General features: G+C 53.2%; 7 protein-coding genes across 7 annotated transcripts; 2 read left to right on the top strand and 5 right to left on the bottom strand.

Moving 5' to 3' along the window:
- Positions 1-215: 215 nt before the first annotated feature.
- K460DRAFT_279511 (TIP120-domain-containing protein) lies at positions 216-4,290 on the bottom strand (the record flags this gene model as incomplete). The annotated part of the gene is made up of 2 exons (XM_040928335.1): positions 216-1,007; positions 1,054-4,290. 2 exons carry the CDS (start codon positions 4,288-4,290, stop codon positions 216-218), a joined length of 4,029 nt encoding a protein of 1,342 aa, XP_040789601.1.
- A 652-nt stretch (positions 4,291-4,942) lies between these two features.
- Positions 4,943-5,836, top strand: K460DRAFT_352227 (uncharacterized protein; the record flags this gene model as incomplete). The annotated part of the gene is made up of 3 exons (XM_040931632.1): positions 4,943-5,115; positions 5,217-5,556; positions 5,606-5,836. 3 exons carry the CDS (start codon positions 4,943-4,945, stop codon positions 5,834-5,836), a joined length of 744 nt encoding a protein of 247 aa, XP_040789602.1.
- A 906-nt stretch (positions 5,837-6,742) lies between these two features.
- K460DRAFT_374196 (PLAC8-domain-containing protein) lies at positions 6,743-8,062 on the top strand (the record flags this gene model as incomplete). Its single annotated transcript, XM_040934646.1, has 1 exon — positions 6,743-8,062. The coding sequence occupies one exon, from the start codon at positions 6,743-6,745 to the stop codon at positions 8,060-8,062; it is 1,320 nt and encodes a 439-aa protein (XP_040789603.1).
- A 2,106-nt stretch (positions 8,063-10,168) lies between these two features.
- Positions 10,169-11,512, bottom strand: K460DRAFT_276415 (uncharacterized protein; the record flags this gene model as incomplete). The annotated part of the gene is made up of 1 exon (XM_040928113.1): positions 10,169-11,512. The coding sequence occupies one exon, from the start codon at positions 11,510-11,512 to the stop codon at positions 10,169-10,171; it is 1,344 nt and encodes a 447-aa protein (XP_040789604.1).
- Positions 11,513-13,786: 2,274 nt separating this feature from the next.
- Positions 13,787-14,728, bottom strand: K460DRAFT_363156 (putative 60S ribosomal protein L22). The gene is made up of 3 exons (XM_040932770.1): positions 14,634-14,728; positions 14,315-14,547; positions 13,787-14,243 (listed from the first exon to the last, which is right to left on the bottom strand). Exons 1-3 carry the CDS (start codon positions 14,646-14,648, stop codon positions 14,117-14,119), a joined length of 375 nt encoding a protein of 124 aa, XP_040789605.1. The 5' UTR covers positions 14,649-14,728; the 3' UTR covers positions 13,787-14,116.
- Positions 14,729-14,829: 101 nt separating this feature from the next.
- On the bottom strand, positions 14,830-16,090 carry K460DRAFT_52362 (uncharacterized protein). The gene is made up of 2 exons (XM_040938489.1): positions 15,911-16,090; positions 14,830-15,854 (listed from the first exon to the last, which is right to left on the bottom strand). The coding sequence occupies exon 2, from the start codon at positions 15,848-15,850 to the stop codon at positions 15,062-15,064; it is 789 nt and encodes a 262-aa protein (XP_040789606.1). The 5' UTR covers positions 15,851-15,854; positions 15,911-16,090; the 3' UTR covers positions 14,830-15,061.
- A 185-nt stretch (positions 16,091-16,275) lies between these two features.
- K460DRAFT_275571 (uncharacterized protein) lies at positions 16,276-17,463 on the bottom strand (the record flags this gene model as incomplete). The annotated part of the gene is made up of 2 exons (XM_040928053.1): positions 16,276-17,251; positions 17,303-17,463. 2 exons carry the CDS (start codon positions 17,461-17,463, stop codon positions 16,276-16,278), a joined length of 1,137 nt encoding a protein of 378 aa, XP_040789607.1.
- Positions 17,464-17,469: the final 6 nt, after the last annotated feature.

Raw genomic sequence — 17,469 nt, forward strand, 5'->3', positions numbered from 1 at the left:
AAGTACATAGTGCGCCTTGAGGATATTTGTTTTTAATGAAGGCTTTGTCGTTGCGTCAGTTAGTTTCGGCCTTGGGAACATAATAGTGTCATGTTCTGTAGTCCATTCTAGGACCGAACCAATGTCTTGGTCCCATGCTATGCATACGCTAAATTTATCATCCATGAACTTGCTGTGTTGTCATGAATCGTAGTCCTCGTCCAACCCAATCAGGCTCAGCGATCACGCTCCTTCATCTCATCCGTGACCGTCTTCAACCCAGCCTGATATTCCTTGCTAATCCATTCCCAGTATTGCGACCAAGCCCTCAGCTGCGGGTCATCTTGGCCTGCACTACCTTCGGTGCCCATCTGCTTGTTCAGCTGAGCCGAGACCTTCAACACGCCCTTAGCTCCTTCTTGGTTCTTCTCGATCTCCTGCTTGACGGCGTTCTCTTTCGGCTTGATGAGCAGAACGGCGCGGAAATTCTCGGCGATGGACTCGAGGCGCGAATGAACCTGACCAGGCGCAATAGCCATGAGCTTGGTGAGCATGAGGTTACAGAGAATGCGAATATCGTGCTCGTCCGTGATGCCGGCGACTATACGGTCGAAGAAGTCAGAGACCTCAATCGGTGACAGCCTAGCGAAGGCCTTCTCGAGGAGGGCGTAAAGAGTCTCGTATGCGCTCTTGCGGATCTCCAGACCGTCATCAACCTTGTGCTTAAACGGACCCATCTGTACCTCGCGGATCAGTTCTGGCTTGATGATCGTTTCCTTCATAGCAAGTGGTAGAAGCTGATCCAATGCTGGTAGAATGATGTCAGGCTTGTTGTGCATAGCCGAGTTGAACGTCATCAGGGCCAGGCGACGATTCTCCAGGTCGGGCTCGTTAAGCATCTGGACAAGCATGGGGACAACGATTGGCCTAAGGTACTCATCATAAGCTTCGTCAGTGTCAGTGAATGTGTATCGTAGCGCAGATATGACCATGCCGCGAACGCTTCCTTTGCGGTCATTCAAGAATGCCTGAATCAATTAGTAATTGTCGGTGTACGTGTCTGATATTCCTTACCTGGAGCTGAGGAAGGTACGTCTTTGGGTCAATAATTGTAAGTCTGCCGATACACTCCGCACCGATCGCCTTATTGTCTTCGAGTTGAGAGGCCGCAACGAGATTCTGCCATAATGTTGAAGCAAATGGGATGATCTCTGACTCAGTATCGTCTTGCTGAAGGATCTCCTTAATGGAGTGTAGGAGAAGATACTGAGGAGCCGATGGCGAACCCATAGTCGAAAGAATTACAGGCAGATACTTGCTAACACTTCCGGCACCCGCTCGTCCAAGGGCTACCGCAGCTGCAAGTGGTACCTGGTCCGACTGGGCCGAGAAGTGTTTGATGAACAATCTAGGATCAACGGTTGACTGTGATCCCAATCGCAGGGCAGACTCACCAAGCACGACAAGTGCAAGGCATTTACGCTTGTCATCTTGAGCCGTCTCCAGCTCAGTAACGAATTGCTCCAGCTTTACACCAACGCTGCTGCCGCCATATACCAAAAGATTTCCGATAACCTTCCCCACAACATCTGCATGTCCAGTAACACCAACATCTTGTAGCAAAGACTGCATCAGCGCCTGGCCAGCTCGCTGCTCACCTATGATGTGCACAAGCTTTAGCAGGGCGTCCAATGACGAACCACTGATAGAGCCCTGCACAACCTGGCAAAGCGCGACGTTGAGATGCGGCGTCATGATAGTTTGCGCATCATCCTTGACGAATGTAGCCAGTATAATAAGAGTGGGGCCAAGTAGATGAAGGTCGGTGGCATTCAGCAGCGGCACCAGCATATCGACAACTTGTGCCTTGGTCTGACCATCCAGCTGACTTCGTGACAGGGGGTTCAATGCTAGAGTCCGCAGACCGCTCAAGCTGGCACCGCGTAATGCACGACTGGCTTTTCGTAGTTGAGCACCTAGTTCTAGTGTGACGCCTCGAACCCACTTGGCTGATAACTCGTTCTCTGCCTTCGTGTGAGCAGCAATCGAGCCAATAGCACGAACGGCAGCAAGGCGTGTCAGTTCATTCTTCAAACGTTCGGCTAAAAGCTCCATTCCGGCCGCCCGCTTCTGCTGGGAAATGAGGCCTTCCGTTCCAGAGCTCCTTCCAAGGAACAGGCCCAATACATGGATAGCACTGCGCCGCACTTCTACATCGGCATCGTTTGCAGTTATCCGGTTGACCAGGGCCTCATATAGTTGTTCCAGGTGCTCCTGGTTCTGCGGACCCGAAGTGGCTGATCGAGGTGGCGTGAGTGCCTTGATGACCTGTTCTGTGGCTGCCAGTGCTTCGATTGATAGTTTACTGTACTTGTCCTTGACTCCACGGAGAAGTGCGGCAACGACCGACGCCAAATATGGTTGAATAGCTTTCGAGGGGTGGGTATCAGCGATGGCGCCAATCAATTGTAGAGCATGAATGCGCAAGCTGTTTGCTGTTGCGGATGCGCTGCTTGTGGCTCCACTGGTGATTTGAGCGGCCTCCACGACCGGCTCAATGAGCTGGTTTAGGTATCCCTCAAGTCCGCCTTGCTGAGTGATGACAATGTCCTTTATTAAACTGATTGACGCTTGCTTCGTGGTGGGCGGGCAGGACGACTGGTTGAGAAGTTGCGCCACTCCTTTGACAATGTCCGGGCTCAGCTTGGCTAGGCTGGCTCGGGGCCCAACTGGAGGTGTACCAGCAGGTGCGGGTGAGGCATAGCCCATGGACAAGGACGAACTAGCATGGAGATCGAACATGCTGGCGTCACTACCGCCCCGACGACGCTTTCGGCTTGGTGGTGGCATCATTGAACCACCCTGTGTGTGCTCATCGGCAAACTTGACGGGCGAGGGTCCATCGCCTGACTTTTTGACGAGGTTTGATAACGTGGCCAGAACCTCCAAACGTACATTGTCTTCCCGCTCCTTGAATCGAGTGATGAGTGCTGGAGCAACACGGTTGTAGAGGGTCCCATCATCTAGTAGATCGCCGTTACTCCGCGTCGAGATCACTGTGTACAGAATTTTAGCCGCACACCTGCGAACCTTCCAGCTTGCATCTTCGTCATCGTCATAGCCAGCCTCTTCCTCAAAGTCTTCGCCCTCGAGCGCATCTTCTTCGTCGCTCACCATGGCGTCCTCGTCCTCGTCCTCGTCGTCATCTTGTGCGAGATTGGGATCGTACTTGAGGAAGCGTGTTGCGGCCTCGATAGTCTCGTCGGTATACATGCGCATGTCCTGTGAGCAGGAGGCCAGGAAGCCGTCCAGCGCAATAAGTGCCGCCTCCAAAACCTCGTCAATTTCAGGGTCCCGCTCGCCCTCGTCGTCTGACGCGTCCATCTCTTCATCCTGCTCTTGTGCGCTGAGTGCGCTCAGTACGAAAGGCGCTAAGGTCTTGAGGTATGGACCGAACTTGCGAGGGATTGACCGCGCCATTGAGCCTAGGATGGTGATGTACAGTTTGCGCTTGCTGCGAGTCAAGTGAGGATCTCGGAGGAGCTCAATAACACGCGATAGAAAGCTGCTCAGGAGCTGGTCGGAGAAGTAAACGGCCAGCGTGGAGCTGGCTGTGACCGACTTCTTCTTCATCATGGAACTCGCCCGCTCGTTCTCGAGAATTTCAAATGTAACCTTCTGCAGCGCCTGGACCTCCACATCCTGTAGCATAGGGCCGAAGCATCTCGCGACTTCAGTCAAAACGTCGATGGCGTTGCTATCTGTGCCCTTGTCCAAATCCACCTGTAGCATGCCCTTGGGTGGCTTGGGAAGACCCTGCTGTACTGGGGGAATGACATAGTATCCGACTAGACGCGGGATCAAGACCCTGCTGATTGCGCTGTATGCATCTGTTATAGGTTTGCCGCGCGCAACGCCGGTGACCGGACGCGGGAGAGAAACGACGACCTCGCGGAGAGCAAGCGATGGTATCGACTGATCCACTGTCTTGTCCGTCTGCAGATTAGAAAGCTTCTCGATCATGACCGGGAGCGTCTTGTCAGGAATTTTGTTTACAAAAGGCCCCAGGCACTTGACGGCCTGGTTCTGGACCTCGCCATTGGTGTCGACCAGTGTGCTGAGTAGGCCCTCGACAGTCTTTGCACTTGTGACGTCGTCGTGGAGCAGGAGGCCTGAGTGGGCCACAACGAGGATGTCGTGCAGGTCACTCAGGGCCATGAAGCGGAAATCGGGGTCGTCATCGTTGAGCTTTGGCAGCAACTGGGCGACATTGTGGGCCGTCGGGTTGGGAGGGACCGACGAGGGCGCCATGGTAGCAGGCTGAACAGCGTTGGCTGTTGAAGGAAGGCCACTGTTGTAGAAGATGAGTATCTCGTGTTTGGGTGGAGAGAGCGCGTGGCGGGGTACCTATGGCGGGGGTGGATGCAGCAGATTTAAAGTTAAACAAGGCGCAGGTGGGGAGAGAGGGAGGAAGACGCTGTCGAGTGAAGGGAAGGTGGCGGCAAGCAGAAGCACCACAGGCCGCCGCAAAGTGGGAAGAAGTGAAGTTGGAGGAGACGGCGGTGGAAGCTAGGCGACTGCAGTTGCCTGCGTGTTGCTCTGGCTTGGGAGCTCTCCTAGGTGCGATGCACCGCCACAGCCCAATCGAGCCAACTATTCAGGCTGCCTTTCGACTGTAGAGGGAGCTGGAGATGCATACGACAGATGCTATGATATTAATGTAGCGTGTCTAGCTTTCCACATTCTACCTCCCTCTCCCACCGAATGCGGATGCTAACATAGACACGTGACACATATGAGAGCTTGCGCCACCCAGCGGTCCGCATTTCTTCCGGTGACGTGCCCGCCCATGGTTGCCACCAGCCGCCGGCCTGACCTGATCCTTCCCTCAAGCGCATCACACGTCCAAGTCTGCCATCAATTGCTCGTCGCCTGAGTCAATTGGCTTTGCTACAGCTTCACCATGTCTTTCATCAGGTCCACAGCGCTTCGCGCATCCTCATTCGCACGAGCTACTCGCCCGACGAGGTACATCCGCACTGCCGAGCTCCAACCATGGCAGCGAGCCGTCCAGCGCAGAGCGTATGCCAGCGCCCACGGTGCCCACGGCGAAGCTAAGAGTAGCGACGTCCCATGGTATGTCCATAATGATTCCAAACCACCATCCAAAGACTGCAACTTGGCACTCGGCTATTGTAGACATGGCGTCATGAGCATTCAGTAACCGTCTTTCGCAGGGCTGCCGGAGCTGCTGCCGGAACCGCCGTCGGCCTCTACTTGGTCATCACCCAGGACTTCGGCCATGGAGAATCGCACGATGATCACCACGCCAAGGAACACGACGAGGAGGAAGCGCCTGCAGAAGACTCGAACGAAGAAGAACCCAAGGAGGAGTCCAAGGACGAGGCTAAGACCGAATCTAAAGATGAGAAGAAGGACGAGCCCAAGGACAACAAGAAAGATGAGTCCAAGGATGAGAAGAAGTCCCAGCCCAAGAAGGACGATGGTAAAGAGGGAAAGGCTGCTGAGCAGAAGAAGGACGAGTCTAAAGCGGCTTCTCCAGACAAGTCTGACAAGGTACGTTTTTTCATCCACCAGTCTGAAGTTTTTTAACTGACCGCACCAGCCCGACCCCACCAAGGAGTCCAAGAGCCAGAACGAGATGTCGGGCAAGCAAGAGGGCCTGTCAAACGCCGACACACACCACAGCACGGATGTCTCCAACCAAGATGACAAGAGCAAGAAGGGCGAAGGTGTTGCCGAAACCGCAAAACTCAAAGGCACCGTGTCAACCGATCGTCCTGCCGCCGAGAACAAGGAGGAGCGAGGCAAGGCTCAGTCAAGCAAGGACGCGTAAATCCCACCCTAATCTCACCATGCCGAACCACCTTATTCTCCATAGTAACCTAACGGCGACCGCTCAACCCGCCGTTACTTGTATAGCTTTTGTCGACATTATATCATCCATGTACAACATAAACTATATTTTGTCCAAACGTGATTTGCGTCATGTTTAGGACTGACCACTGACTTCCCACGGAATCATGACTCAGCCCCCATTCATCATTTGAGCACCAACTGTCGCCCAGTATAGGCCGGCTCGACATGCTGACTTTGGCTTGATTTTTCCTACCAGTCAAGCCACGGAGACTGTGCATGATAGTTGAGACTTCGTTAATTGATACGTATGTCTCACCAGATACATCGGCTCGTCTCTTCCGAATCCGACCACCCCGCAGTGGTCGTCGAAGGATTGGTCGATACGGGTAGCTTATTGGCCCACGTCTTTCGTGCAAGCGCCACTTCGAAGCGCCGACGGCTCGCTCCCGCGTCATTGTCACACCTCAACTCCATCACCAATTGGCCGCACCTGCGCATCTAAAAAGAGAGTCATCCTCCGGCGGGAGCTCTGCGAATCTGCTTTCGCGATGGTACTTGTCTGCGCGATGGATCACGGCCAAGAGCCAACCGGAACTGAAGCTGGTTCAGAGGCGACTCAGATGCAGGGTCGACGTTCGTTACACGTCCTCTCCTCGTGCTTACATGCCTTGATGCGTAGATCGGTTGACCACATATCAGACCCTTTGGCCCCCTCCTGATCATCTCTCAGCTCACGTAACAGCTAGCTTGTATACGACTGTGCCGCAAGACGTCCGAGTCTTAAGCTCAACGCTACGATTACACTGCGACTTGTTACAATCTCCTCTCGTACATTGGAGCGACTAATACGTGAAATCGGGCCTCAAAACCCAGCCTGTACACCATGGATCCTAGACAACCCGTTCAAAGTCAACATCTTTCAGCTCAGATGACACAACGGCAGCACCAGAGGTTTTCATGGCAAGCCCCTTTGCAAGAAGAGGCTCCGGCTTATGAACAAACGCAACAGCGAACCCCACAGCATCAGACAACCCAACCACAGGTTAGCCCCGAGGAATCATCGCAGCGACACTTCTCCTATGCGCAGACCCCCAACGAGCTCCGCGCCTTCGTCTATACATCTTCACCCAACGATCCGCCGCTCCCGCAGTGTGTACCGATATCTCTTCCTACATCGCCGTACACACCCATCGATCCTCGTCCTCAGTCGTTGCTCAATCCGCAACTTCCGACCACCCACGCCCAATTACAGACAGCTTACGTACCACCATCTCACCTGCAGGATGATAAACCTCCTGTCTCGCCCATCACAGCACACGAATACCCACGCACACTGCCCTTCTCGCCAGTATCGCCATCACCACCACAACAGCCGGTCCAGCCGGCGCAGATCAATACACAACAGAGCAGGCACGCACGGCAAATGAGCAATCTGTCGCCTATCAACACACAGGTGGGCCAATACCCTATGCCTCCGCTACCTCCAATTCCATCCGCGGGCGCTCAAACTTCGCCGCTACCGCACAAGACTCCTATAACACCCATATCTGCGGGGTCTACGAAGAAGGATCTGACACGAGATGGCCCAATGTCGCCATCGAACCGCATATCATACGCTAACGAGCCCTACTCGCCGCACGGCTTCACATCAAATCAAACAAACAACTTTCATCACGCTGTTTTCTCGCCGGACGCAGCAACTGGGCCGAACGGTTTGGACTTTGCGCTGCACCAACCGGGCCAAATTGCCCACCCAAACATGGATTCAGAACGGTCACACAAGTGGAATCACTCTTTGTGTGCTTGTAGCGGCGACGTCTCAACATGCCTCACTGGTCTTTTCTGTCCCTGTATCGTTTATGGCCGGACATCGTACCGCCTCTCCCAGAAATCCGCGAAGAAAGATCCGACCGATATGCTAGGCTACAGCTCCACAAACGGCCACTGCGGGATGATGAGCCTGTCATGCGGCTTGTGGTGGCTGTTTCCGATGCTGCAAAGAACAAGAATTCGGCATGCGTATAAGTTGGAGGGTGGGCTCGGGAGTGACTGCATCAAAGGACTCTGCTGCTGTTGCTGTGTTGCGGTGCAGAATGAGAGAGAGGTCAGGGACAGGGAAGAGGCGAGTAGAAGGTGGGCAGGGCCGGCTAGCACAGATGTGTATACGAGGACAAGTGGGATGGTTTACAAGCCGCAGCAGTAGTGCAGAGAGATGATGGCTCAATCTAAGACTGGCAAACCTTTAGGCCTACGTTGAGAGATATGCTTTGGCATGGACTAGGAAAGCTGGAACAATCATATTGCATATAATGAAGGCTTGTTCTGGCCTCCTTATATTCAATTTGACGATATCCTTTAGCATTGCGAATCACACAGTTTTGGATGCGCCCTCCTGAATATAATGTTCACTTTAAGATCTTGTCCCTGTGACAGCGTGGCTTACTTACTAAATTAGTCCGGAACGGCAACCTTGATCTCTCTACGATCTACGATACGGCTTCTTGATTTGCGTGCGAGCGAAAAGATTTAGAAGTGTGCCCGTGCTATGCCCTCTTTGGAGAGGCATGTACAAACTTCCCTAATGTCCAGCTCGTTGCATTTTACCACGGAAGCATCATGCCAGTCTGGAGCGATGTTGATATGGTCGAAGCTGTGTTATTATCTCAAATAAGCAAGAAAGACAATGAGTTTGGAAAGATAGGGAAGAGTCGTGTGGAACCATCAAGTATTCTCCAACACTCAACATCCCACATTCTGTGCACATGTAGGTATCGACAAGTCGTCATATTAGTCATTGTTGCATTCCGATACTAGTCGACGGCAGAAGAGCGGCCCGTCAATCTGCATTCAAGGGTATATTAGGTATATTACTTGATAGCTTTCAGATCGCATGAATGAAGCGACGTGCCTTCCTCGGACCCACGCCGAAGCTACCCGATTCCCAACATCAACCTCACAACCTTGTCAATCATACCACCCACCCACGACAAGGAAAACAAAAGAGTTGATCTTGCACATTTCGAGCGGCAACAGGGCACACCTCTATTCTGACACATCAACAGCCCGCCCCTGCATCGTTGAGAGTACATATCGCTCCAAAAAATGGGTACTACCTGAGCAGATCTGGAACAGCCTAAGAAGTCCCTCGCGATTCAACATCACACCACGTTCCCACGTCACAAAACCTCAGCGTAACAGCGGACCACCCTCGTGTCCTCGTATCCGCCTGTCGCGCTGCAGCCGCACTCTTCTAGAACCCCATCCCTCTCTCCGCAGAGCCGCAAGCGAAGCCCTGCATAAACGCCCAAAACCCCAATTAGGCAACTCCATGCATTCATAAGTGAGAAGAAAGAAAGAAGCCAACAACTCTTTCCATGCGCATCGTTTATTAGCTCCGTGCTATCCTATCCGGGTCTCTCGTCCCGGGTTACCTTTTTCTTGCCCCTGGTCCCTGCGCCCATCACTCGTATTGAGCAAGGTACCCGCTTTCGCACGGATTCTATGTGTCACTGGCGGCCACGTTGGACTATCGGTAGGGCAGCCGATGTGTTCGAGCGCGGCAAGCCGCATGTTTGAAGAGCAAGGATAGAGCGGGCCCTGCGTTCGAGATCTTTCTTAGTGACGGGATCGAAGCATCTAGCTTGCTGTGCCTGGTCTCGCGTGTCTTGGCGGTGAAGGGCGAATAAAATGTGGCTTTTCGGGGGGTGGCATGTGATGGGGAATGTATTGGATAGAGTGGTGGGTTTCATTGCAGTGACTAGCGGTAGCGGGGTGTAATTGTCATGCCTGCAGACGTACCTTGATAGATTCTGGTGGTATCAAGTTTTGTATCTTGACGTGCTTAGATGTGGTCGTTCCGAGATGTACGTATGGTATGGTAAAGAGACTTCAACTACATGTCACGGAATAAGGGAAGAGGAGCTTTTAGATAACACTAATGTACTAGATATTACTATTTAATCTATTCACCCAGAGGTAGACTCCAAAAGAATAAACAAGGCTTTTCCAATAAGTGTCCAAAACGCCGACGGGATGCCCGTATAATTTTTTTTGAGGGGCACACTTTGGGCTCAACTCAAGTACTCTAGCTTTGAAGCAAACGCCCTGGGAATTGTACGCACAGTACACAAAGAGTAGTGATTAACAATGAATCGACGCTAAATGTCTAAATGGGGTATATCCTACGCAGTCGAACAGCGATAACTCGAAGTGAAATCAATCCAGGGCTCGGTAAAGGGAATCGTAAAGCGTCGACCAAGTCGGCCGTGATATTCATGATCGGCAAGGGTGATTATGTCGGCCAGCGACTTTAAAGACAGAAGCTTGCAGAGCGGGAGCTACTAGTAGAATCCGGAAACTCGCAATCGTCGACATAAGTGGGAGGACTAGCCGGAACGTCCTCGTAGACTGGAGGTTGCTCCTCGTCCCAGGCGATGCCCATTCCAGAGCGCTCGGTGAGGACCAGATGGAACTGAGTGCGGAGTACGCGAGCAGCGCCAGTAGGCGTGGCCTGGCTGAGCTTCTTCAGCGGGGCCCACTCCTCAGCAACCACCATTTCGATGATGAGGTTGTGCTTGACACTCATACCGCTTTGGCTGTCGACATCGCAGAGAGGCTTGAGCCCAACATTGCAAGCAGCGTTGAACTCTACGTCGATTTCGCCCTTTTCGAAGTCGGTCTTCCAACCAGTCTTGACTTCTTCGTTGGCGATGGCGCGGACGTCCTCATGGAGAACGCCCTTGCCTTCACCGCCAACCTTTTGGGTGTGCTTGGAACAAGCAGGAGAGATAAATTTCTGTGTCTCCTCAATGCGCCAGTTGAGCTTGCGTAGCCTCCAGCGCGTCTGTGAGTCGGCCTTGTTTTGAACGATACCAGACAGGCGCATCTCGATGGGGAAGTCGCCAATGGGATGGATAACCGGTGGCAACTTGACAGAAGCGGTCAAGTTGGTAGGCGGGAAGATGCGGATAGAGTGCTTCTCATTTCCAGGGAAGATGGCACGCCTAATGTCCAGGCTGCGCTTGTAGGTGATCTTTTCGCCCGAGGAGGTAGTAGCGACAGCTGACAAGTAGTAGTCGAGCGTCGCGAGGGTGCCATGGGTGGTGGCAGGCAAGTGACCCGGCAGCAGGTGGCTGAATGGGAAGCTGTGCGGGCCATGGCGTAGAGACGCAGGATGGGTTAGAAACTCCCACTTGTGGATTTCGGTGGACTGGGTGCTGCAGTCGGTGCAGTGCGGGGCCACTGGCTTTTTGGTGGTAACAATGGCGAGGAGGCGCATTTCAAATTTTTCGACGGTGACGTAGGGCTCGTGAACATTGATCAAGAGCTGGCCAGAGAAAATGGCGCCCGTCGACGACTGTGGGCTGTTGTAGAAGACAACGGGCGGCGACTCGACGTTCATGTTCATCGAGGCGGGTGAGGGGGCTTCCACCTTGGGGCTCTTTTTGTGGTCGTCATGATGGTGCTTGTCATGCTTGTGGCGGTTGAAGATATCCATGACGAGAGACTCCTGGGATTTTGACTTCCCTTTGACGGGGGGCTCGTAGGAATACACTGGGGGGAAGAGGGGATGTGTGTGTGGTTTAACGGCGTCCGCCTTGGGTGATGGGGTGGGCGCCACCCTGACGAGGGTACTCAGCAGACGGCCTGGCATTCTTTGACAGGAATTTCTGGGGTAGGGCTGAGATGCAGTGGCGTGAGTGGACGGGTGGAGCGGCGAGGAGCTGCGAGATGTGCGGTGGCCCAATCGTGGGGCAGCAAAGGTGCGAAGGCCGGCGGCGTTCAAGAATTGATCTTGTGCGAGTTGAGGTGGTGGGTGAGTTCTTGGGGTAGAAACATGTTCTGGGGGTCGGGTTCAAGCAAAGCAACAGCTGGTCCGGGGGCGAGGGTGGTCTTTATTTGCAGGCTCTTTTGACGTTTACATGAGAGAAACTCGATGACTGGATGCCCCGTGCACTTTCGCACATGATGCCATCGAAAATCACAAAACCCAAGCTTTTCAGGCGTCGCGCTAAGCCGGGCGCGGCCAAGCACACCCCTGCAGCCGGTTGCAATTTTTGGGTCAGAAGGCAGGAGCGCACGGGCTGCCGCGACGCCCGTGATCGCCCCTGCCGACGTCTGGTCTGTCTCTGTCGCGCTTGCCAACCATCAACTGGCGAAGCGCAGACGCTGCCAACGTGAAGGCAAAACAAATGTTGCGCTGGCAACTTGAATTGAAAGGACCTTGTTGCGCTGGCTTGTTGAGTTGAGACGGCAAGCCTATATCCACTTTTGTCTCGTGTTCCATTCTTTTTTTCCCTTCTATTCCCTGGTGCAAATGTGCCAATGCTCCGTCATGGTGGCGGCCAACATTGCGTCCCTCGCCGACGGCCACTCACCCGCATCATACTACTAACATGCCCATCGGGAAACTCTGGGGTTCTGCTTGCTCCTCCAAGCAAGCCAACGGCACCTTGGCCGCCCGGTCTACACCATTCGCCCTGGTGCGCAGTTCCCCGCAACATGGCGTCGTGACAGGGCGTGAAAAGGCCGACGCTGGAGATGAGCATTCTGCATCTCCACGGAGTAGCGCACCATTGGCACACTTCCCTCCTACTTGAAGCTGCACTGCCCGCCTTGACCGCTGAATCCCCGCCTGACTTCATTGCCTGAACGCCCTTGCACCCTTTGCGCATTGCTAATTGTGCAACCTCGTCGCGGCTCAGTCATGCGGTGGTGCAGGCATAGCATCGCGATTTATATGCCAAGGCGCCGTCGTTAGGTAATGCTACGAAAATTTTACACCCCTTTGTCGGCAAGCAGAGCATCGAAGCCTAGCGCCCGTGGTGTGACTGATTTCTCCACATGCTCCCAAGATCCTTTGCAGCCTCTTTACACACTTTGGCGCCCCGGCCCGCTTTTTTTTACTGTTCCTAGTCCATTGCTCGTGTCAGCGCGAGACCAGACGCTTCTACAACGCGGTCGCCCTGGACCCATTACTCGATGAGAACGGCTATTCACGCCGATTTTCCTCCGGAACACGCAAACAGCTCCGGTAGACGGACATGGCCGCCATGGGTAGCTGAAGTCCGCCCTGGGCTGCAATTGGACAAGCCCTTCCAAAACACCAAGCTCAAATCTCGCGATGCCTCGCTTATTCCCAGCGACGCTTTAATCGTGTCCGCAATCATGGCGATCAGTGAGCATGCCTAATCACGCCCTTCCTCTTCGGGTAAAACATCGGCAAGCCTTGCATGTGATGCTGATGCTTGTCGATTCTACAAAATTCGCATCAGTTGGCGTTGCACGTCTGGTTCGGCTTCTCTTCATAAGCCCGTCTGGTTCTCATAAGCCCGCCTGGTTCTCATAAGCCCGTCTGGTTCCCATAAGCCTGTCGGGTCTCAGCTATAGCATCGTGCCGCTATAGGATTGCCCGGCATATCGCACGTTGTGTCAGAGTCATCATGTTGAGACTTTGCGTGCGACTGGCGCCATCCACTCGTGCCCGGAACGTGCCATGGCACCATGCTGGCGACATTGGACAGCACCTCACCGCTTCTGCAACTTTCCACGACGAGTGGATACTTGGTGTTTCTTTAAGAAACCTTCTCAATAACGCCATTACCCTGCATTGCGCCGTTTATGAGCCCTTACTAAATTTGTAACTCTGCGCAAAGCCGACTCTCACTTCTGCCTAGAGGAAGGCACCATGTGCGCCTTGTGACTGCACAATAGTAACGCCTCCGTTGCGGCTTGCTTTGTCCCGAGGGCTACGATAGACGGAACTGCAATGTCAAAGGGTCTCTTCTAGATTCCTTAGTGTTGCGATTGAATGCCGAAAGTTCGGCTTTGAGACCGTGACTTTAAGGCCGCAATGTACTCCGACTCCGACTCCAACTCCGAAACTTTCGAAAAACGCCGAGTAGTGTCGTCCAGGTCATCGTCAACTTCTTCTAACTCACGGCACCCCACCCGGGAATTCTCCAGTTCCCCTTATCATTAATCAGCTACAGTACTTCTACGCAAGTACATCGTCATGGGCCTCGCACGTCTTGCACTTTGGTAGATCATGAACGATTCAGCCTGCAAATCATACTTGTAGAAAATTCACCACATGGCAAATCCTACGCGGTGTCTCACCAAGTTGCAGTTTCGATACGATATGTATAAGGCAATGCATCAATTCATTCAGATTGTGCTATATGCCATATTAAACACCGCCCGTATCCCATTCTCCAACCTTTTCCATGCAAGTCATGTCGGCGTCATAAGGGTACATCTACTCGTCATCCTCGTCGGCCTCGTCGTTGACAACGTTGAAGAAGCGGAGCTCGTAGACGCCCTTGGAGGTCGAGACGACGCGGAGCCAGTCACGGAGCTGCTGCTTCTTGAGGAACTTCTTGGTGCTGTGATATCGTCAGTACGCCGCTCTCATCATACCACTTCTAGAATGAGACGGGGGGCATTGTGAACGTACAGGTACTTCAAGTAGCGACCAGAGAACTCCTGGTGCGCAATGACCTCGATCTTGCCATCACCCTGCTGCGAGATCTGAATGGTCTCGCCGAGGTTGCCGGTACGTCCCTCAACCTTGATGCGGTCGTGGAGGAACTTCTCGAAGGCCTGGATGTCGAAGATCTTGTCGTTGACGGGCTGCGAGCAGTTGATGATGAACTTCTTGGTGACTTTCTGGCCCTTGGCGGATTTCTTCTACATGTGCAAAGTACTTAGCCTACTGTTCTATGCGTGGAGGAGCGCAATGCTCAGCCCAGCGGACAGCAAAGCGGTGTACGTACGGTTGTGGGAGCCATTTTAATGGTGTGTATGAGAGCGCAAAGAAGTGGATATCCTGCGCAGGGCGTGTGTGGGAAGAATTGAGGGTGAGTGTCGTGTCGGAGCTCAATCGTGTATTCTCCTAATTTTGCGATCGTGGGTAACGCCAAGCCAAATCCGGCCTAGAACGCCAAGAGTTCGAATTCAACTGGACAACACATGAGAATACAATGAAGAAGATTTCAAAGGCACCTATGCCCTAATTGAGCTATCACTGGTTCTGTCAAGGTATCTATCCGTCACTTTTGGCAAAGTTCTCTCATCAATGAACCTAATCTTCCAAATTCTATAGCCGCCTTCAAGCATTGCCAGGAGGCTCGCAGCTGCTGACAATCTGGTTCTGCCTTTATTATATTTGAGCCAGATGTCTTCGCAGCTTCTTTTAGGCGAATCACCTTAAAGTCTTCATCAACTCGAATGCCTCCACAAATTCCGTGCAATCCCATTCCTCCTCCTCCTCTTCTTCTTCTTCCTCCTCATCAGGCTCATCCTTCGAACGGCTTGTAAATGGCACAAGCTCTAACTGCAGGCACTCGCGCAGTCGCTCGTTCTCCAGAGGACACCTGGACTTCATCCAATTTGCAGCGAGAGTGACACGCTGATGCCGGGTCTTATTCGCTACTGCAAAGAAGGCAGGTCTCCACGACTCCCCGTGTCGCGGCGGTTTTATTGGAAAGGTCAGGGTCTCCAAGCCAGGGAAGCGCTCGAACGCGCTGGTGCTATTCTTAATGAGATTCGGCCAGAAGCGTCGCTTCCACCAATAGCTGACTTCATCGAGGTTGTGACTGAAGATGTGATAGTCTACCTCCGTCGTGAAGATGATGTGCTTCACTAATTGACGATAGCTAAGCCGGATTTCTATGTCGCTAAGAAACCAGAGGCGGAAGGCGTTGGATCCGTACAATATGGCACTACCCTCGACATGAAGCTGGCGACAGGCCGTAAGGAGTGCGATAGGAATCACGGTACCCAACGGTTGTGGTTCGACCGGACCTTCGCCTTTGTGTCGAACCTGCATGGCCTTACTGTAGGGAATCATAGCATATGGATTCGGCGAGTATAGCAAAATAGCGCCTTGTACACGGGAGGCGTATCCATACACATAGTCCCTTAACTCGCGCGGGAGATCCAGAAACCCCACCTTTTGCGGACACGCCTTATAAGATTGAACCCAGTCCATCGCACTGTTTAAGTCAGCATAAAAGCGGGTATACCTTTGGGATCATCGTATGGCATATACCTTGCAAAATAACTCACGAAGTGTGGAGTCAGGATGAAGCATCACATGTAGGGCGCGTGTTACCTAGGTGTCAGCTAAGGATTACGGGCTGTCTGAGTAATCTAAACCAAGCTCAGCGCGTGGGGCGGGAGGCCTCGGGTGCGCCTTCCAGTTCTGATATGGCCCTTCTACACGCACCCTTTGATGTACCATTCTCCGCAATCAGGCATGACACAATCGTATGGTGGGACTCGTTCTTTCGACTGAGCTGAAAGCAAAATTGGTGAGATCTATAATGGAAAGCCCAATCTGCCGGCGCAATGCTTTTGGTTGTTCATGATTCCCTACCAATACTGTCGCGGTATATTACTTTATTTCGTTTCATCTCATATCTTCCGCCGGCTATAACCCCAATATGCCTTCATGGGCAATTTCCAGTCCACCTTCCTCAGACTCGCATCAAAAACGTCAAAGTCCACCTTCTGTAGTCTGTCCAGCCACGATTGTGTCGCTATGCTTGACATGAAGACACCGAAAGCTTGCTCGACTTCAGCCAACTGCGCATCCTGTCCAGCATCCAATTGCTGCGGGCTATACTGGTGTTCCTCTTCGTTCTGGTGTTCGAAATCGTGGCCAAGAGTGCCTTCGGATCGTAGTTTTGATAGCATCTCTCGGGCTGTGATGAGATGATCGTTCGCACGTGTGGCGACAGTGAAGACGGCGTCGCGCAGGCCGGGCGCGGAGGCACCTTGACGGAAGACATCTTCTTCTCTAACGTTTGCCTCAGCCATGACGTCTAGTGGTAATAGCACAGCTCCTTGGGTTGGACCCGATTGTCCGCCTAGAGGCTGTTGGCGGGGGAAGGCAATGAGCGGAATGCCCCGCAGCACGGCTGCAATTCCCATGGCCTTACCGATATGTGATGCGATATGATCCGTGGTTATCGAGGCCTGCGGTAGTGCCGAAAGTGTAAGGTACATCATGGTCGAATACGTGTTCTCCGCATAGCTCTCGAGCGCGCTTAAGGTGGGATACGGTGGGTTCGTTAGATATTGCTCTCTTGTATTGATGATGCGAAGAAACCAGTTCTTGCTCAGCCTGGCCTTTTGGCCCGACCGCTCATGCAAATCTTCGGCGGCTCTCGCAAGTAGTATGGCGACTGGCTCCTTGGGAGGTGTGCCGGCCAGCGCTTTTGTGACCGTGTCTCGCCAGAATTGCATGCGCATCATGCCGATTGTGGGCGTGCTGGTCGTGTCGGCGACACGGGCGACGTCGACATTGAAGGCGCGGATTGCGAGGTATGCATCGCGCGAGGATTGCGGTATGAAGGTCTGGAGGATGTGTGAGGGAGCATCGTAGCTTCTGTGAAGAGATTAGTCGCGGTGGCATTGCGCCCGTAGATGCGACACATACCGGATGAGATTCGCACAGTATGCTCGTGCGCGGTCGACCTCGGCTTCAGATGGTCGTGCTGTATCTAGCAGATATCTCGAAGCATGGAATTGCCTCCTGGGGGTTTTTGAGGGGCCATATGTGCGCCGAACGAAAGCCGTGCAAAGCTTCGAAGATGGCATTGAGGA

This window comes from Cucurbitaria berberidis (genome assembly GCF_010015615.1).
Source record: "Cucurbitaria berberidis CBS 394.84 unplaced genomic scaffold K460scaffold_2, whole genome shotgun sequence".
Classification (NCBI taxonomy): domain Eukaryota; kingdom Fungi; phylum Ascomycota; class Dothideomycetes; order Pleosporales; family Cucurbitariaceae; genus Cucurbitaria; species Cucurbitaria berberidis.